The 21113-nt window shown below is 31.8% G+C and overlaps 3 protein-coding genes across 3 annotated transcripts; 2 read left to right on the top strand and 1 right to left on the bottom strand.

Annotated features, from left to right (window-relative positions):
- Positions 1 to 5574: 5574 nt before the first annotated feature.
- LOC11409342 (protein LOL1) lies at positions 5575 to 7817 on the top strand. Its single transcript, XM_003608574.4, has 6 exons — positions 5575 to 5926; positions 6008 to 6177; positions 6706 to 6819; positions 6954 to 7067; positions 7226 to 7335; positions 7500 to 7817. The coding sequence occupies exons 2-6, from the start codon at positions 6093 to 6095 to the stop codon at positions 7539 to 7541; spliced, it is 465 nt and encodes a 154-aa protein (XP_003608622.1). The 5' UTR covers positions 5575 to 5926; positions 6008 to 6092; the 3' UTR covers positions 7542 to 7817.
- A 3508-nt stretch (positions 7818 to 11325) lies between these two features.
- Positions 11326 to 16059, bottom strand: LOC11413430 (ferredoxin C 2, chloroplastic). The gene is made up of 6 exons (XM_003608573.4): positions 15766 to 16059; positions 15614 to 15677; positions 14861 to 14949; positions 14114 to 14182; positions 11764 to 11808; positions 11326 to 11668 (listed from the first exon to the last, which is right to left on the bottom strand). The coding sequence occupies exons 1-6, from the start codon at positions 16012 to 16014 to the stop codon at positions 11624 to 11626; spliced, it is 561 nt and encodes a 186-aa protein (XP_003608621.1). The 5' UTR covers positions 16015 to 16059; the 3' UTR covers positions 11326 to 11623.
- Positions 16060 to 18312: 2253 nt separating this feature from the next.
- On the top strand, positions 18313 to 19233 carry LOC11409833 (late embryogenesis abundant protein 6). Its single transcript, XM_003608572.4, has 2 exons — positions 18313 to 18488; positions 18588 to 19233. The coding sequence occupies exons 1-2, from the start codon at positions 18402 to 18404 to the stop codon at positions 19008 to 19010; spliced, it is 510 nt and encodes a 169-aa protein (XP_003608620.2). The 5' UTR covers positions 18313 to 18401; the 3' UTR covers positions 19011 to 19233.
- Positions 19234 to 21113: the final 1880 nt, after the last annotated feature.

Below are 21113 nucleotides of genomic sequence, written 5' to 3'. Positions count from 1 at the left end.
CATTTAAAATAATAAAAATTATTGATTGTATTGAATTTGTGTAAAAAAATCTTCAAAAAGAAGGGGTGATAATTATTAGTTTTTTTTTTTTTTTTTTAAAAGATAAACTTTAACTTACTTTTAGATAACGATTTTGACCTTTTTTTTCCCGTCATTTTTATCTTTTTATCAATTTACATATGTTTTTTCAATATTTAAATTTATGATTTTATTTTGATATGAACTCTTGATATTCAAACTTCTTTCTTTCACCTGGATTAAAGCAAAATTTACTGTTTTCCTTTGTAGTTTTCATAATTGGTGTCAAAACCCATTTGTTTGCTTGGGTATATTGGCTAATTAGTGCTACAAACTGTTGAACTTTTATTGTATTTTTTGGCTAGCTTCTCTAGCACATCTTGTGCTGGGTTGACTTGCTGTTGGTAGTAGTATATTCCATTTTGATCTTTTAAAAAAAACTCTTATATTTAAATATATGATCTTTCACTCATAGTTTCATATGAATTACAAATTTAATGTTTAAAAATTTATATGCAAAGGAACCAAAATGATAAAAATGACGTTATAAAAAAGATTACAAGACGAAATCGCTATTTGAATTTTAGTTTTGCTTTTAAAAAATTGATGGAGTGGTTACACTGTTTTTTTTAGAGGTATATTGCTGGTTTTTTGTTGAAGGGTAATGGGACACTTGAAATTAAGTTTGCCCGAAAAGGTTATGCATTATACATTAATTATGGGACCAGTGACCACAAGCATATAGGACCTGTTTGGTGGAGTAGAGAAGTATATTTGCGGAGGCCCCCATTGGCTTGTTTCAATGCCAACGTGGCTAATTTTGTACCATCTAATGTAACGTAACTCCATTGAGAAAAAAAGGGGAGCATGGCTAACTCACGTGCTTGCATTGCAATAGATTGTATGTGCATCAGTTAAGAGATGGGGGTTGGGTCCATTATGTTTGTCCGTTTAATTCGATTCTTGTTTGTTAATGTAATATTTATACAAAGTTTTTATCGGTGTTTAACGGTGACTAATCTTCATGAGGATTTAATGAGACACATATGGGCGTTTGTTTTTGGGAAACACAAATTATTCCCAGGAATAACATACCCGAGAATGAAAATATGAAAATTTGATTCTTGGGTATTTATTAAAAAAAGTGTTTGGCAAATAATTTGACATTCCTGGAAAAATTGGAAGTTACAATTTTTTTTTTAAATCTATGCATAATATCATGGGAATGCACATTCCCACCTCTTAACATGAGAATAAATTCATGGGAATAATGGAAGTTATGGGAAGTTACTCCATTCCCAGGAACCTTTATATCCAGGAATATTTTTTTCTCAACCTCATAACAAACATGAGTATAATCATTCCCTAATCATGCAGTCCCGGGAATGTCATTCTTAACCTTGAAACAAATACCCCCATAAGCTATAAGATAGGAATCAAACCTCTTACCACATGTTTAAGAGGCGTAAGTTCCTTATCACTTTGACAAATTCATTACTGGTAGTTTGATTTGATTTTTAGTGAAATATGATTAAATACATCGTGTATGTATACATTCACATGACAATTGTAGGACAACCATAAATTTATAAAGAAAATTAGATATTGATACAGAAACCAAAATAATAGAGAAAAGATAAAAACATAATATGAATATGAGACAGAAAGTTGTCACAAAATAATTGTTTAAATATCATTTCTCTTTCTCTTATCATAGTTCATCTCACATCACGTTTTTTTGCTAAAAAAATAAAAAACTCACATCATGTTTGTTTGAAAAGTGATAAAAAAAAAATTGTGATCTTGCACCACTGTTCGTTAGACACGAATACACCAAAACCATAGTTTGATTCCTTAACAGATAGGTAGAGGAAGTAGAAATGAAGAAGGGAACGAAAAGAAAATGTTATTTCTAAGACTTTAATTATGGGTTGTGCTAGCTAGTTTATGTTGAGGCACTTGTTATGTAAATAAATATGGTAAAAAAGTCTTGAGCTTGTGCAATCAAACTATTTCAAGTGTAAAAAACACTATTTTTAATGGAATTTTTTTTCTTTTGTTTTTTTAACTAGTATTTTTAGGAACATTAGTTAACATGATTCTTGTTTTTTTAACAAGTGTCTCACAAACATTTATTAGCATTTTTTTAAATTATTTTTTTATGTACCAACAAAGATTAGATATAATGAAAAGAGTTTGAATTCCACATCTAGATGAACTGAAATTCGGAACACATATTTAATATCCAACATGTCCTAAATATGATTACCTTATTAGATAAACCCTGTGGAAAAATAAAACAATTTCCTATATTTCTTTCTGTTATAGAAACCAACTTATCCATTTAAGTTCTTCAATATCGCACGCGATCTTATTAATTCAATTTAGCAATGCAAACTTTTTGTCTCAAATTATAAGAATAAAATAAAAGCACATTTATTAAGAAAATCAATTATATGACCTTTGCTCTTCCCACGGGACTCTCTTGTTTAATCATTAGTACACCACTTGGTTGTTGAGATGCTACACACTTGGTTAATTGAGTGGTAGAAGTAAGTGTTCTGGAAAAATAACTCAATAACTAAGTTTTTGTTTTCTTATATTTTGGGAAAAAAAATGATTTTTTGTTTTTTTTTTAGGGAAGTTTTTGTTTTCTTATAATTTGAGATGGGGAAGTAACATTTAAATAAAATTAAAAGGTTGTATTTGAAACAACATTAGAACTAACATGATCTAATTTATTTTTGTCACAAATTGAATAGTTATATTTTCCTAAAGAGACCTAACTATAATCTACCAAAAAAGAAAAGACCTAACTATATTTCATAATTTTTCTTAGAGATGAAAATAAGAATTCAATCATATAAGAAACAGATAAAGCAAGTAGTAGGACCCAATTTCCTCTGTCAGATTTGATCTTGATATGTGACCAACAAAAATGGTACTTATTCATCCACTCTCCACATGCAAGTGGAAGATTGAGATATGAAACTTTTCTTATCTAAATTAACCCAATATCAGTCGGATGAAATTACATTAATCTCTTTTTATTTAACTAAGATTTTGGAAATAAGTTAAAGTTTCGAGCTCAACAATGTTAAAACTTTTAGATTAGACAAGATTAGTGTATTTCCATGATGTTTCTAACAATTTGTTGATTAACAAAAAAGATATTTGATGATTAAAATGACTAACAAAAGACAAACTCAAGGATCAAAATGGTTAATTAAGAAGACATGTTTTGATAGATTCAAGAATTATAATGATAGTTTCTCACACATTCAAATGAGATAAAAATGGTTGTTTTTAGCACTATATAAAATGATAAAGTCCTCCATGTTTTCTTTTTGTTGTAGATGTCTATACATATTGTCCCAACTATATAAAATTCTTTGACCGGTCATAGAGCAGTTGCGTACGGAGGATACTTAGTTTAAAATACATCAAATAGATAAAATATTCGACGTGGTACCTAAGTCATGAGACTCTCCCATCTGATGGAGTAGTCAGATTGAATTCTCCTTGTGAGCTTAAGTCCTAACAATATACCAATATATATAATTTAAAATACATATGTTTTTGACTTTTGTACCAGAAATCGGAGAACTAATTTTGTCAAAAAATAGCAGAAGAAAAAACAAACATAAAATTGGGTCAAAATGAGGAAAACATGACGTTATTATGAGAAGAAATATGCATGTCCGCTTTCATAAATAAAATCTAGGTCCATGTTTGGCCGTTTGGGATACTGTTAGAAAACCCCCAAACTCAATTTACACAAAATAAGACACGTCTTGACAGTCTTGTTGCTCTTGTGCATATTACTTGTTTGTTTTACTAGTCTCAAATCTCAGTCATTATTACTCAAATACGCTCTCAAAAAATTATTATACAAGAATAGATTAATTTTTCTTTTAATATACTTAATAATTTTTATTTTAAATCATATCCTTAAGTATAAACTATTATTGTGTAGCAAGTGTGTCTTAAAAGTCTCACTTTAGACAGATTAGATGTAAAAATGAGTGTTAAGTAACAGTATATCAATATTGAACAACGAGGATGGAGGTTATCTATAAATGAATGATTTTGATTGGTGTCAACTCAGATGAGTAACCTCTGCCAACCTTTTATTGATGAGTAATGTAGTTGTTATCGTTGAGTAATGGTTGAGACGTGTCTTGAAATCTCATGTGAAAGTGCAAAATCTTTAGGTGTTGGCTTCAGTTTACCGCACAATGCGTAGGGGTTGGTGTGTGATGCGTAATTGTTGAAGTTTTTTGAAGACCCTACTTCTGCCTGCTGCACGATGTGCAGGGATGGGTGCGCGATGCGCACATGCGTGTTTTTAGCATTCTTATTCGCTAAGTTTAAGGGTTGAACGTAGCTCCAGTTTATGGTTTTTGCGTGTGAAAAGTGCGAGTCTTTGGGAACCAAAAGAGAGACTCTTAGAAAAATATTGATGTCTTTTCGGGAGGGATTCAAGGATAGAGACGATCCCACATATACTAGTATGTGAGCCTTGGCCTTCACTACTTTTGAAAAAGTAATTAACGAAATAATACTCATATACACTATGCAACCAAAAAACTGAATGATAATGAACTTTAACTAAATCATTAAGGTCCACATTATAAATTGTAAAACAAATATATTCAATTAATAATTGTTAGGTAGGATGCTCTGATCAGGATTCAAATTCAGAGCCCTCCACTTATGTGTGTAAGTTTTCAAATGGTTATTATCACTGTGTATACATCTACCAAAAAGAAATAAAAATTAATCATACTTTATTTTTACCAAATCAACAAATTGCAGAATAAGAACCCCAGTTCCAGTAAAAAAAAAAAAACATAGAGAACAATTATGATGCATATTGATTTTTTTTTTAAATGACATGTTATTAATATTTTAATATATGCAAATTAGGGTTTACTAAAAGATAAGATCCTCATGAAATCAAGGGCTAAGTGTCGGTTCCTTTTGCAATAGATTATGGGGTTGAGAAACAATTGTAAATTTGGATAGAAAAATCATTGAGTCTCTTGATCACGAGAAGAGATTTAGAAAAATGGTAGAATTAGGGTTTACTCTTCGGAGAGCATGTTGAAAGCTAATTTCTGATGTCTTGTAACCCTTGTTCTTTATTCTACTCTCTTTTATCTCTTTGTTATTTGAACAATCATTTTAAGACAACTTATGAGACAATCATTTATCCTCTCTTCTTTTGCAACAAAAACAATACATTCAAAGATAAAGGGTTAGAGAGATACACTAAGAACACGATGTGAGAATGAAAAAAAAGAGTTGTTTTAAATTTTTTCATAAAACAACCGTGCAAACTATTTCTCTTATCTCTTAGTTATTCTGGACGGTTAGTCTATTGTTGCTCCCGAGTTTCTACCGTACATCCAACAAAATCAAATTTAGCTAGCATCAAAACTTAAACCTATAAAAAAACAAAATGTTTACTCTCATAATATTGGAACACCATTTGCTAGAAAAGAAAATGAAGGTGAAAAATAGTTGCGTTTCTTTCACATAGCATATATAGCATCTCTTTAGTCCATTTCTTTTTAGTGTACATCCACTCATATCCTTTTCCACCATTTCTTTTCTCTCTCTTTCTCCCTTTTTTCATTCTAGCAACTACTAACAAAGTTGTTACTTGCCATTGTACAAGTAACATTATATTATATATTATATATAATGTACAATTCTTCCCTTTATCACACATAACTCAATAAAATATATAAATATAGTGACAGTGTCTTCAATTGTTCATCACTTCTGGACTATCTTCCTCCAGCTTCATGCATGGTTTTTTATTTCAAGGAGGAAGCTTTTCCTTTGACTCTCACTTTATCTGGTTTTTGATTTGATATTCTACCAATCTTTTGCTTCAAAGGTTTCCTTTTCAACCTACCAAGTTAATCACTTTTTTTCTCCCTCTTGAATGAATCTTTTACTATATTTCTTCCTTTTCCAGGAGTTGAAAAAATGGATGGAAGTGCTTTGTTCTGTTTGTAGAATTTGGCACAGAAAAATAATACTTTTGACTTAGTTCTTTTATAATGCCAGTTCCACTTGCTCCTTATCCAACTCCACCTCCAGCTCCTGCTCCAGCTCCAGCTCCATATACAACACCTCCAACAAATGGTATCTTAACCTTTCTTTTTCTCTGTGCTTGATTTCCTCATTGATGCATGTTCTTTATTTGGTCAACTCATTACTTTATGCTGACGAATTGTGGTTGGAGATTTGAATTCTTATTTCTTGTCCATATTTGGAAGAAGGAATGAAGTATAATCTAATGTCTAATTTTAGTAATGATGGTGTAGAAAGCAAGTCATTAGATAGAGTGAATAATACAGAATTTACTAAATGGAGAGGAAAAAAAAATCAGTCCAATTTCTTATCAGATAAAGGGAGATATGTTGGATTGGATGTGAAGATTTTCTTAGTGAAATTCCTCTAAGACTCAGATTTGAACCTATCTTTAGTGCATGTTTAGATTGACAGTGAGTTTTGGGAAATCAGGGTGAGCCTATGTGATTTTAACAATAACTATGCTTTGAAGCTTCAACAAAATTACAGTGCCACTTAATGTTGAATGGTATAGAAATGTGGCCATTTATTTGATACATAAATTAAATTATTTTTGTAAAAATGTTGTTTGGATGCTAGGTGCACAGAGTCAACTTGTGTGTTCTGGCTGTAGAAACCTTCTTATGTATCCAGTTGGAGCAACTTCTGTATGCTGTGCTGTTTGCAATGCTGTCACAGCAGTGCCACCTCCTGGTATGATGCAATATTCTTCCTCTTGCATAATTCATGCTTTGTGTGTTTCCTGAATCTTCAATTTGTGATATTTACCACATTTTTAGTCAACTGAACATGAATCAGCTGAATTACAAGCATTGATGTATTCACAGGCACAGAAATGGCTCAGTTAGTTTGTGGAGGATGCCATACTTTACTCATGTACATCCGCGGAGCAACAAGTGTTCAATGCTCTTGTTGTCACACAGTCAATCTAGCTCTGGAAGGTATTGATTTTTTTGTTAATAATCTCATGAGCTTTGTTAAATTGTTGAGTAAATTTGCATAATGACAGCTTCAAAAACATGTTTCTTTTTGGATTTAAATTGTTGTGATTCGGAGTCCGTTACTTGTAGTTTTAAGAATGAAATGTGTATTGTGACAGCAAATCAGGTGGCACATGTAAACTGTGGTAACTGCAGGATGCTACTTATGTATCAATATGGAGCAAGATCCGTGAAATGTGCAGTTTGCAATTTTGTTACCTCAGTTGGGGTCAGTATAGTTTCCTCTTCCTTACTATCTTTTCCTCTTTTCTATTTTGAAGAGAAACAATGTAATAAATTTTAATTCCTTGCAAAACAAGACATAGTTTTCGTAGTTAATTATGTGCTGTATGAAATTATTTACACTAATGTTACTGAATGATGATGACGCAGGCCTCAGCAAGCACGACAGAGCCGCAGAAGTTCAGCACCTAATAAATCATATACTATTATAGCAAGGTCATTACAGACTCTACAACCTTGGTTTTTGCTATTTACATATCAATCTTAAGGAATAATAAAGAGTGCAAATCAGATTGAAAACTTTCTTCACATGTATAGAGTTATTTTTCCCTTGCGTGACGGTGATTGTATTAAGCGTTTTTGTTTGAATTGGTGTATGAATAAGTCGATAACTATTTGTTATAAGATTCTTGATTCTGAGTGCTATGCAAAAACCACATCTTTTGATAAGGTAAATTTTGTTTTCTACTTTTGTTTAATAAGTGGTTGAGAAAACTACTGCTATATTTGTGTGTGTGTGGAGCACCAAGCACCATTTATTTCTTTCACATACTTTTGGCCTTTTGGAAATAGAAAAGGTCCAAGTACAGTAAAAGGGTAAAGCAGTCAAATGGACTATATCAGTAAGATAACAACTGGGTCCAAGTCCAAAATCTCAATAGATATCTCAGAAAGAAATTGAGGTGAGGATTTGTTTTCAGCAAGGGAAACCTTTACTTATTCTATGGTTTCCCTTTGTTGATTTTGACATGCATGACTAAAACCATGTTAAATCAGGAATTGGATATACACTGCAGAATATGACTGTGCTCTTAGCTCATCCTTTGTAGGTTTTGACTAATAGCTGATAATTTTTTCTAGACACTGATGTGGTGGTTAAATTTCTAGTAAGCCTTGATACAGGTACGGACACTAGACATGACATTGATATTGACATGTGGACACTTATAATAATTTTAAAAAATAAAAGTGATTGAATGTAAACACATGTGTCAGTATTGTGTCAGACATTGACATACTGGACACATATTTGATCCGAAGTGTCGGTGTCACGCAGTTAAATCTTGATATGTGTTGAAAACATATTCTGCCAGAAAGTACATAACATGTTGCAATTGCAGAATGCAGACAGGTTCACTAAGATAGAAGCAACATCTTTTTTATGAATCACACAACACTGGCACCATTTTTGAAAGTGTAATAATGTAACATAGCTAATGTCCTTTTCAACATCTACACTGCAAAATTTATGTCTTCAACATTAATAATCACTAGGAGGTTGCAAATATCAATTTATAGTGATCTGGACAACTCTTTCTGGTCCTTTGATGTTGCCCCTTGTTCCCCAACAGCCTTGTTTATGTCAGCCTTACCGTTTGAGATCTCCACAGAATATTTTGGTATCAATCATTTTATGAATGTCATGTTCAAGTGAAAATCACTAATTTGTGAGTACTAGGCTTGTGTCATTTCAAGTTAAGAAAGATATTTTTGATTGTAACTGTCCCTTGAATACATAGTGCTTTCCATAATTTGTGCTGTTCTGCTAACATTAAAAAGCAAAATAATATTATCATAATTTGTGGCTGTGATTTCTGATTATAAAACATTTAGTGCCGTTTCTTTTTAGCTTTTGAAAAGTCTCAAACAAGATTTTAATTAAAACAAGAAAAGTTTCCTTCATAAAAAGTGTATTTGGATTAGGAAGCATTTTTTTCCCATTTGCTTGTACCATACATTAAACTTTTTTACTTGGCACTTGTCACCACCATTATCTGTTTCTTTCTTTTGTACATCAATTCCTACACGTGAATTCTCCAATATTAATTCAACTAAAATAATTTTTTGGCGAATATCTTTATTTTAGGTTCCAATTTTATCTTATTTTTCTAAAATGGTCATTTCCGTTTGATCTGTTACTAATGCTGTTAAGGGTGGTTTATGTGGAAAAATAGAGATAAGGACCATCTCAAAACAAAATTTATAAGATACAAAGTCGATCATTCGATCAAATACTGAGTTAAAAAAAAAGACTATAAGAGACTATTTCAAAATATAAAATAAATAAAGATAATTTCTTTAATTTCTAATCTAATGCCTCTATTGATCTGACTCTCCTGCGTATAATCTACTCTCCTTACTAATCTTCTCTCTACATGCTGAAATCTTTTTAAACTAATTCCCACCTGACTCTCGTGCGTATAATCTACTCTTCTTACTAATCTTCTCTCTACATGCTGAAATCTTTTTAAACTAATTCCCACCAATAGTCCAGCCTACAAATTATATGTATTCCTCAATATCAGTAAATGCAACAAACATCAGTCATTTAGGCAAACTTGATGCAAATAAGCCCTAACCAATTTTGATCTGAGCAGAATGCAGAACTACCAACTTGGTCAGCAACATGTTGCTATTCTATTGGGTTGAGCATAACAGCAAATAATCAATATCACAATATATGGACTAAAATGCCTCCAAACTTTGTAGTAAAGATTAGCTTCTTTACGACATTGCTTCACATATAACAATTGATTGAGTTAAAAACAAACAATAATAACTTCATTTGCATAATCCAACAAGTATCAATCTGTCAATTGTTCATATGTGAGAGGCCCTTCACAAACAAGGCTCGTGGGAGTGGGGTCTAGTGCTGTGTTGTACATTTCACTTCACCATCTTGTTGTGGAGTGACTCTTTATTAATTTAACTTTGGACCACAGTGGTATATTCTTTTGATCCTGCATTATCTCATCGGCTTTATGCAATTATTTGGTTCTTCAGCTGGGCCAAATGAAATATTTGATACTTCTATTATAGAGCTCAAATCTAAGAAAATACGGTTCTTCCAATCTTTCTTTGATAGAGCTCAAATCCATGAAAATTTTGTTATTCCAATCTTTCTTTGATAGAGCTCAAATCTAAGAAAATATTGTTATTCAAATCTTTCTTTGCATTTTGAAGCTAGGAGAGAAGTACATGCATGCATTCATGTTGTACAAACTTTATTTATCTTCGGATTATTAGGGCTACCTTTCCCTCAGAACCTAAGGGTTAACGCCAAAAATATTACTTCATTTGTTTCATTTTACTTGAACAAACGATTAGTGTAGTATCTAGATTTATTGTAAACAGTAAGAAAATCAGTTAAAACTAAATTTATGAATATTAGTACTAATTTAATTTGACGTTTGCTTTAAGCAGTTTTCAAAAACTACATTATTATTATGATTTTTTTTATTATAAAGAATACCTTCTATTTTTTACTCTCCTCTCTAACACTAAAAATATAATAGCAAATTACATCATATTTCAAGTAATACAGCTATTTTAGTATTATTTAATGACATTATATTTATATATTAATATTATTTATGTTAAATTTTATAAACTTTTTTAACAAAAATATTATAAACTATTTTTTGTCCACTCTATTTATAGAACCGTCACTGTGTAGTCTAATAAGTTGAGGATATTATATACAGTTTTAATTTAACAGGAAAAAAAAAAAATTGTATCTTGAAAACAATTAATTTAATTTCTTTTCCTAAAGAAAAAATCATTTAGAAGTGGATGAAATATTATTTAGAGAAAAATCATACTCTATACTTGACCAATGTAATATATGATTGATTAATACCTTTTGTTTTGTAATTTTATCAACATTTATTTCTATTAATTAATTGATCATTAATTTCTTCTGATTTTATTGTTGGCTGTTGAGATGAGAGGATAACTAGATGAAGACGAGCTTTTTCTCATTTTAAAGTCAACCAACCCTTTTATCCTGCCAAAGTCACGTCACGTGAATTGGGATACCTTATCCATTACTGTGCGTTTGGTTCAGCATTGACTCAACCAAAAGGTACATCAATGACAGAATTCCATTCCTATTGAACCACATTGTAACATGATCCAAAAGCATGCCAAATCTTCTATACTATGCAAACAGTAATAATGCATATGACAACAAAAAGACCATAGAAAATACACATAAACACATGGGAGAATAAGATTTTTGAAGCATAGACACACGTAAAGATACCGACACTGAACACACCAAGTAACATGTAGACATTAATCATATTCATAATTTGAGTAAATGAAAATTGTTGAATATAATTACACGTGTCAGTGTCGTATGAGTGTCGAACGCCCACACATGTCAGATACTCATACATATCTTCAATATGAAGTATCAGTGCTACTGAGAAAAGGAAAGGAGACAAAACTTGCATTCTTTGCAAAGCTGCTTGTAAGATTTTCTGCACTGCTTACTCGTCACCCATGGCCAACTCCAAGGCGTAGTCATCTCTTTCCTGTACATGATTTGTGTGTTAGAAAGGCCACATTACCAAAGAAAACATGTCAACTTCATTTGCACAAAAAAATAGTCATATATAACAGAACCTACCACTGGTCCTCTTGCAAAATAACGTCCAAATTGAAGCCAATATACCTGTGAGTCAAGGGTAGCAAATATTCATTAACAAACGATATAATGAAAACAAAGACAAGAATTTTACGTAGCCTCGAAAACACAACATAGTTTAAAATATCATGTATAAAATATTCAATGACACAACAAAGCTATTATGAAATATCATGCAAACATTATAATCCTTCCCCTCAAGTTGACTCTTACTAAGCTTCAAGTTTCCAACAAATGAACTCTTTTCCGGTTAAATAATCAACCACAATATTTGATTAGAATAGTTCACCAGAAGAAAGAAAATAATATGATGAGAAGATGCTCAGAGGAAATTTCAGAGCAAGTTAAAGGATTAGATGATGGAATTCACTGATATTCCTTGCAATAAGGAGTTTGGAGTTGTATCATATTATGTTCATATGTTGGGTAAATTCATCCATGGTTTGTTTTAAGACCTATTCCCGGAAGGAATTCAAAGACCTCTATAGACAGCATGTCGTGTTCAAGTTCAGGTGTTTTTTGTGTCTTATGGTACAGAAACGGATTAGTCTTTTCTCCTTGGTTCCCTCTCCCTTTATATCATTCATTCTGGATAGTAGCAGAATGAGCCGAGTACGAGGATATGAGCCGAGTACAAGGATATGAGCCGAGTACAAAGAAACACAGCTTATACATGTTTTAAGTCATCGAGTATGGGCCCGGATAAGTATAATTTTATGAGTCCACAACTCCCAAGCATGAGGCTTGTACGTGTGAAGACAAAATTTGCCGATTTAGATGTACGAACTGCAAAGTTTTATGAAAGTCTACCCAAATCTGATATCTAAAGAGCATAAGCTGAGCAAGGAAATAATTAGGTTCCTAAAAACTATTCATTAAAATAATTCCTAAATTTGAATAAATCACAATAGCTGATAGCTCCGATCATTTGACCAAAATCAGTAATGATCTTTCAAGCAATTACACACAACAAGGAGAGTTCAAAAAAACCTTAGAAAGTTTCAAACAAGAGGAAAACTGATAAACATGGAAATCAAATCAAGGAATGACGTGAGCCACAGCTAACATCAAATCACCATTACAATTCATTAGTGGGAAATGAGTTATCACTGAAATTATTGTTGACATGAAGAACGTGACAAAAATAGCAATGAAGGTTTTCACCCTCAATGCCATGCTAACATTACAAAACCAACCACAACAGCATACTCCTTCCAGACACATTTATAAGCAAAAAAGTACTTTTTATAGACAAAAAATAGTAATGAAGGTTTTCACCCTCAATGCCATGCTAACATTACAAAACCAACCACAACAGCATACTCCTTCCAGACACATTTATAAGCAAAAAAGTACTTTTTATAGACAAAAAATAGTGTATTGTGATGTTATAAAATGTACAAGTTCATTCAAAAGTTCTTTTTATACAAAAATTAAGTTGTTGGAAAAGGGCCTCCCATCGTGAGAAATTATGCTAGGAGAAAGACCATTAGTCTAAGAGGGCCTGGGACAGCAGTTATGAAATGGGACAGCACTTAGCAGTTATAATATTTTTTGCAATTTCAAATAGAAGGAGTTTAGACCGAGGCAGAGGATTGGGTCATTTCTCAACAGGTTGGTTGGGAGAGACTAAGCTCTCTAATTCCTAGTGGTTACTAGCAGTTACATTCATTCTCCATCTCTCTATTGTATTTCCTTTTCTCCCTTTGTAACAAACCACTGTTGGATGATAATTCCCCGCGTTTGTTCAATAAAAAGTAGAAGTATTATTCACAAAATTAAAGCAGTTATATGTCGGTTCTAACATGAATCAAGAGCTAGTCAGTACAAGCTAAAGCCTATTAAGATTATTACCAACATCTATTGGTCTAAGCGGCTAAGAACTTAGTTTCCCTTAAACAAGATCTCCAAATTAAAGTCTTGTGAATGAAAAACAAAAATAGGCACTATGAAATCTTTGTTCTTTTAAATGTGTCCATCCGGCTTGACTTGGATTATCCTAAGTCTAATATGACTTTCGAAAAGCAAGGGTTTCAAAAGGAAAAAGGAATACTAAAACTAATTAAACATGGAAACAAAATAGAAATAAAATGAATACGGAAAACTCCTAAGATTGCTTTGTTGATTAGATGACTAATTGGTTCCAGTATATATCCTAAAGACCGTGTAAAATATTCAAAATATTCAAAGGTAAAGCAAAAGTAATGTGAGATATTTTGCAGGTATACTAACAAGATTAAAATTAAAACATCCTCTTAGTGTTGATTTGATTTGGTATCTATTCAAACAGTTACCATAAAATGAAAGTTATGATTATAATTTTGCTTGTTACCTCATCTTCATCTTGAGTTTCTACTTCAAGATCAGAGTATGGGAAACTCACACAAAGAAGTGCATAACCCTGAAATGAAACAAAAATCTCACAAACATGTCCAACTGAGAAATAAGAGACATTGGAATTTGCAAGAGTAATGATAATGCAACAAATAAAATGTTTTTCTCGTAGTTGTTAACTACTATAGTGGAAAAAGGGTGTTCATAGCAAATGGCATCAAACTATCCATAAGCTGAAAAATATCTTTGTTCTGTTGTAGGGATATATCTAATCTACTTGTTTGTGTTAGGGCCCTTAAATTGAAACACCAACAGAGAAATCAAAATGCCAAATATACATACAATCATAAGAGGAATATATCAGAAATATCTTTGTTCTATTGTAGGGATATATCTAATCTACTTGTTTGTGTTAGGATCCTTAAATTGAAACACCAACAAGAAATCAAAATGCAAAATATACATACAATCATAAGAGGAATATACCAGGAAAATGAGTTTGAGTAGCGAGTAGACAAACTTCTAAATTGAATAATGGCTATCATTTTCAAATGTCTTCTTTTACTTTTCAAGATTAGAATAAAAATGGAAAATAAAATCTGATCCTCTTCTTTAGCATCATTAAAGATGGTTGATGGGAAAAACAGCAAATACAAAGCATGTCACCAGAGCATCATGCATTGCTACCTAACAAGTCAAAATGACCAAGTCAATAAAAAAAGTTCATAAACATGGTTTTACGTACCTGCTCTCTCAATTCGGCAGATATCCCAAGTGCCTCTGGCTGTTTAATCTTCCCATTCTTTATGCGAACAGCGCAACTAGTACAACAACCTACCATAAAAAGTATCAAATAAGCAAAAAAATAAGGAAACCAGCAATAGCATCAAAAACCAAACATATATCAATCTAGACGGAAACAGAAGCGGCAGAGAAAACAAGTATCAATGATGCATTACATGATCTACAGAGGAAAATTGTGATTGTCTACGTTCCCAATAGGAGGGAAGATAAATTTTATACTAGTATACATTGATCACAATTTCATCCGTACTTCAACTATACATGGATGAAATTGAATCTACACATATTTGGTAGGTAAGGGCCATTACTAATTACATATTGAAAAAACAGAACCAAATATGATAGGTTCATAAAATTCTTCATATAACCTAATGAAAATTGAAAAGAATATTCTCTCCCACGGGTATGTTAAAAATATCAAACTTCGTACTGGAATTAACCATCAATTTAGTCCCTAAACTATCATTCAATCCAATTTAGCCCATAAGCCATAATAACTAGTTCCTATATAAAATCTTTCAATTTAGCCCCTAAAGTATATGAAAATCCATCAACTTAAGGTCTCTTAAAGTAGCACCGACACTTCACGACACTGACACATTTATTACATCCAATCACTTAGTTATATGATGATGATTTGCATAAGTTTAAAATAATCAAGATACACTCATAATTTGAAGATAAAAGTAAGTACCATGCCTGCAGGCGAATGGAAGGGTAATATTCTGAGACTCAGCAGTATGTAATATATATTGGTCCTGCATTTCACAAAACAGTACTCACATTAACATTAATATTTTTTAACCATTCTTAGTTAATTCAGTTGAGTAGATGATTAATTCAAACCTCGGGTACGAGGAATTCGTGAACAACTCCTCGTTGTCTATCGTGAACTGTGACCTTATGCGTTGGAGCATCGCCACTAGGATACCGGTAATCGTTTGCTTCAGTTAGTCTCACCGGCGTTTGAAGCTCCGTCGCTGCTGCCACCGTCGACTTGCGGAGGGTTTTAGAAGGAAGATATTGTGGCTTTGTATTAATAAATGGAATGGAACAACAACTACTACTGGGAATTCGAAGAAGGGGTAGCGCCATTTTCTTCTTCTTCTTCTTCTTCTTTTTTCTTCTTCAAGTGCTTGCTGACACGCACGTAACTTACGGGATAATAAGAGCGAGCTAAACCAACCGTTAGATTCTTTTCCAATTGCTGCTTGACACGTGTACGATCGTCAAAACTCCCCCAAGGACTCTAACTTTTTTTTTTTTTTTTTTGTTGACAAGGAAAGACTTTTTTGTAAGTCTCTGGCTAAGTTGATACTCCCTTGTAAGAAAAATAATATTTTTAATTTATGGAATAATTAATAATTAATGTTGATTAGTTACATTAATTATTCAACAAATCTAAAAAAAAATCTTATATACACATTTTGGTCATTATTATAAATAATAATTAACATTTTAGATTTATTCAATTAATAATGTATATGATTTTTATTATATATCATATACATTATTTAATAAATGAATTTAAAATGTTCATTTTTGTTTATAATAGTGACCGGAGGGTATATGAGATGAAAGGGAGTATTTATAAAAAATCTCGTCTTCCAAATTTTTGTTTAATTGTTTCCGTTTAATTGTCTTTTTTTATAAAAACTTTTTGAAGGACTTAACTTATCAATAGAATGGTATTCTTTGAATGCATTTAATTGTTTAAATCTTATCTCAAGACTAAAATGATATTTGATGTATTGAATAATTGACAACAGTTTGAATAGTTATGCTTGTAAGATCGGTTCATGTGACACGTTACATGCAAAGATATGAGGCATGTATATTGGTATGGAGCAGTTTGAATAGTTATGCTTGTAAGATCGATTTATGTGACACGTTACATGCAAAGATGTGAGGCATGTATATTGATATGTATATGGCTTGGAGACAGGGGATAGCACACCAACAAATGGAGAGCGACTCAAAAGTTTTATTAGATATGGTAACAAAGAAATGTAATATCAATTAGAATGTTCCTACCCTGATTTGGCGTATTCGTAACCTAAAAAACACGAGTTAGCAAGTTCAAATCAACTATACATGATGCGAAGGTAACATATTGATAAATTGGCTAATTAATTTTAGTTTATCTTTAAACTCTCTTTGATTTACTTGTTATTAAGACTCATCCTAAAAAACTTCAATGTCTTCTTTTTTATAACATTTATGACGTATACATGTTTCTGAATGTTCCATTTTATCACTTAGCTTAATTTTTTCCTCTTGGGCTCTGCACTTTTCTTGCACTAAAGAAAAGTCAAATGTGTACCGGACATAATGAAGAAAAAAATCGTGGGGAATGATGGAAAAAGAAATCGTTCGACGTAATGAAATTTTAGTCTCATAGACGTTGATATTTTTTGCACATAAAAAAAACACATATATATTGTAAAATGTTAGATAGACACCTTTTATTCTCATACACCCTTGTACACCCCATATATTAGGAAGAGAGAAGAGGAGAGAAAAGAGAAAGTGTGCTTGTTCGGGATCCATGTAGCAGCGTGTCAGATTTTTGTGTGGGTGTCAAAGGGTGTATTACCACCTAAGGATGTCTATGTATCATAACTCATTGATATATGAAATATATTTTGCCATGTGACAATTGACTAGTCTCCGTTTTCAACCGAATTTTTTTCAGAAGAGTTAAGAATCAAACCCTTTACCATACATTTAAGAAACTTAAGTTTATGAAACCCAATCATCATAAAAAGAAAACTAAGTCTATTATCATTTAGACTAATTCATTATTGATATTGTACATAATTATTATTAATTTCTTTTCATATCGCCTCCAAAAAACAATTTTTTTTCATATATTTTTTTTCCTATTTTACATAAAGAAAATAATAAATAAATTAGGAGACATACACCTCATACAAAATTAATTGTCATATTCAATTGTGAAATTCTATACTAAAATTTTAATCATGATGTAAGTGAAAGGTCTACTTATAATAATCTTTTTTAACAATTCATTGTTTTACAAAGGATAGAAGGTGAAACACTGAAGAATGACAGTCCGATCTATGCTAACGATTTTATCATCCTCTAACAAATTAATCACTCAATAATATATTTCTAAAAAGAATCTTAAAATTTTTAAGTGATGTTTTGTTTTTGACAGCATAGATAAGTCCATAATCATGGACATCTAGTTTTTTTATTTCTTGGCTATGAATGAACGTGGCAGTCAGTGGATGGAATTTCCGTGCATGTTTAACAAGTGGTGCAAACATTTCCATTCCATGTGGAACAATGATTTGATGGCCTTATCTATTTTTGTTTTGATTCAATCTTCCACTTCCATATGCTAGAATGCATATAAATAGTTCATCACATACATCAAAAACTACCTAGTCTGTTCATAACAACACTTCCAACACACTATATACACATTAGACAAATCAAGGAAAGCAAGAGGAGAGATGCAATCTTCAATGGAGAAGCTGAAAAATAAGGCTAGTGCTGCCAAGGAACAAGCCGACATATATAAAGCTAAAATAGACGAGAAGGTCATTTTTTTTCATCAAATGCATTATATTTATAAATAATATTTCCCTTGTTATATAGTATTAGAAGGAATGTGATATTTAACTATGATAATAATACAGGCAGAGAAAAGAATGGCAAGAACAAAAGAGGAGAAAGTGATAGCACATGAGCGTGCTAAAGCTAAAGAACATAAAGCAAAGATGGAGCTACATGAAGCTAAAGCAAGGCATGCTGCTGAGAAGCTACACACCAAAAAACCACATTATTATGGTCACCATGGACCAGTTGAGGGGGTTCAACAGCCACAGCCACAAGTGGTAGGAACAAAAAATGAACCAGTTGGGGTTCATCAGCCAGAAGCAGTGGTAGGAAATCAGTACCAAGAAAATGAACCAGTAAGGGTTCCTCAGCCACAACCACAAGTGGTAGAAACAAATCAATACCAAGGAAACCAACCACTTGGGTCAATTCCAAAGCCGGGAACCGTTGCTCCAACTTATCCACTAGGAGGAGGAAACCTTCCACAGAACAATCGCATGTAGCATATATATGTCTTGTCTTTTGCTATAGCTTCTTTTTTCTCCTTATTTGAGGATCGTTAGGAATTTTGATTTCATGGAATGTTTCCCTATGTTAAATTATGATTTAGAACCAACTAATACACCTTATGATCATTTGCTATTCATCTTTAGAAAATATTAATATAGGTATCTCAATTCTAACATTTTAAAGATAATTGATTGTGTTATATATGTATCTTGTTTACTCCCTCCTCCTTAATCATTGATCTTTTACATTTTTTATATATATATTTAATCATATTTGTTCCTTTTATACTCTCATGAAGTCTACCGACCCAAAAAAAAAAGTGCTCTTATAAATGTATTTTTTGACCGGTATCTACTTATAAATATTAACATCATTTAATTAACAGTAGAAAGACTAAATTTATGTAATAAAAGAAAGACTGAATTTGTTCCGGACCAATCAAAAGGTCAATTTCACAGTGACACGTGGATGAAAACATCCACTGACTTATCTGAAAGACCACGTCAACAACAATACGTCTTGCTCCACTAGAACATGCCTTGGAGCGGATTTGGATAACACGGAGATGGTTATCCCTCATGATATGATTCATCTTCCTACACTTTCATACATACTTCCCTTGTTTTTTATACTAAACTTGATCTTCGGAATATTAACGTGTCAGCATATATCTTTCTACTGTTGCCACCATCCATCGTTATCGGACAAATCAAAATTGATTTAAACTTTTTTTATAAAAAAAGAAAAACAATATCCTAACTTTTTTTTTTAACGTGTGTCCAATTTTTTTTTAGGGAAACATGTGTATCCAAATATCAAGGACCAAAGGAGGATGGGCATATTACACTGCAAATTGTATACGTAGATTGAGTACATGCCCTTCCAATCAAATTGAATAATTATAAATTAACAGTTAGAACATTTTAGTTGGCAATTAAAATCACAAACTAACAATGAGAATTATTCTAATTTGAATTTGATTTTTTTCTTTCAAAAAAAAATTGTTTTGTTTTGGTGGATGTGTGGGGGTTGGGTAGGGATGTAATTAAATGGATATCCATGGATGTGGATAGTGTGATATTCGTGTCCACTCCGTTAGATAAATGTGAAATTTACCCTATCCATATCCATGCGGATATCCATTTAGCGGATAATCCATGGATTTTGAGGTATCTACGGATTTATACGGATATCTATGGATAACATTCATAAGAAAAAAACTTGTTTATTTTTTTAGGTAAATTTAAAACCAAAAATTCATAACATGCATTTTTTTTTAGCAAAACATAATATCGATAGATTATAACAACAACAAAGATCCTTGACTCAATAAAAAAACATAAATAAAGTTCACTACATTTAATAGAAATAAAATTCTTTGATTAAACAAAACATAAAATAAAATTCATCATCAACAAAAACAGCTTATAGCTTCAGCAATGTCAATCACTTTCACTTCCTAGCTCCTGAAGTTGTCTTTTTTAGCTTCAACAATGTCATTCACTGATATTGTCAGCATCCATATCTGCCAATACTGAATTAATTTCAATGATATCAACATTTGATTTTGCTGAACCTGAAAAAGAAAAAGTCAATGATAACATTTTATAATTAATCTTGCACCAATTTTTTTTTTTTATAATTAATCATTATAAAATAAAACTTGTTATAAACTTGATTACTTTTCACATCAGTCCATAGCCAATCTTGAGCACACATCAATGCCTCTAAAGTATCTGAACGCAATCTGCTACGATGAGGAGTAAGAATCCGGCCACTAGTGCTAAAAGAAGACTCTGACGCAACAGTTGAAATAGAAATTGCTAAGAAATCTCTGGCGATCATTTGCAAGATTGGATACTTTAATCCATTAGCCTTCCACCAACCTAAGATGTCAAAATTTTCATCATCCGGTAACACTTTCTCATCTATATATTGGTCAAATTCTGACCTGATTGTTGCAACGGTTTTTTTTGCACTAACATGTTTTGCAAAATTAGACCTCCAAGCTTCTTTTTGGCCAACAACAATGACATCAGATAAATTTTGAGATTGACTTGAGGAAGAAGAAACATTCTCCTTCTCCTTGATTTTCA

The sequence above is a fragment of the Medicago truncatula genome, chromosome 4, assembly GCF_003473485.1.
Source record: "Medicago truncatula cultivar Jemalong A17 chromosome 4, MtrunA17r5.0-ANR, whole genome shotgun sequence".
In the NCBI taxonomy this organism is placed as follows: domain Eukaryota; kingdom Viridiplantae; phylum Streptophyta; class Magnoliopsida; order Fabales; family Fabaceae; genus Medicago; species Medicago truncatula.
Note: the sequence above shows the minus strand (reverse complement) of the source record. Positions and strands in the feature narration are given on the sequence as shown.

Excerpts from the sequence above, each read along its gene's own strand:
- LOC11409342 (XM_003608574.4), top strand. The coding sequence starts at position 6,093 with ATGCCAGTTCCACTTGCTCCTTATCCAACTCCACCTCCAGCTCCTGCT. Across the intron at positions 7,068-7,225 it reads AGTCAATCTAGCTCTGGAAG|CAAATCAGGTGGCACATGTA; the intron begins GTATTGATTTTT and ends GTATTGTGACAG. Across the intron at positions 7,336-7,499 it reads ATTTTGTTACCTCAGTTGGG|GCCTCAGCAAGCACGACAGA; the intron begins GTCAGTATAGTT and ends ATGATGACGCAG.
- LOC11413430 (XM_003608573.4), bottom strand. The coding sequence starts at position 16,014 with ATGGCGCTACCCCTTCTTCGAATTCCCAGTAGTAGTTGTTGTTCCATT. Across the intron at positions 14,183-14,860 it reads CTGCCGAATTGAGAGAGCAG|GGTTATGCACTTCTTTGTGT; the intron begins GTACGTAAAACC and ends GTTTCATTTCAG. Across the intron at positions 11,809-14,113 it reads AAACTCAAGATGAAGATGAG|GTATATTGGCTTCAATTTGG; the intron begins GTAACAAGCAAA and ends CTTGACTCACAG.
- LOC11409833 (XM_003608572.4), top strand. The coding sequence starts at position 18,402 with ATGCAATCTTCAATGGAGAAGCTGAAAAATAAGGCTAGTGCTGCCAAG. Across the intron at positions 18,489-18,587 it reads AAGCTAAAATAGACGAGAAG|GCAGAGAAAAGAATGGCAAG; the intron begins GTCATTTTTTTT and ends ATAATAATACAG.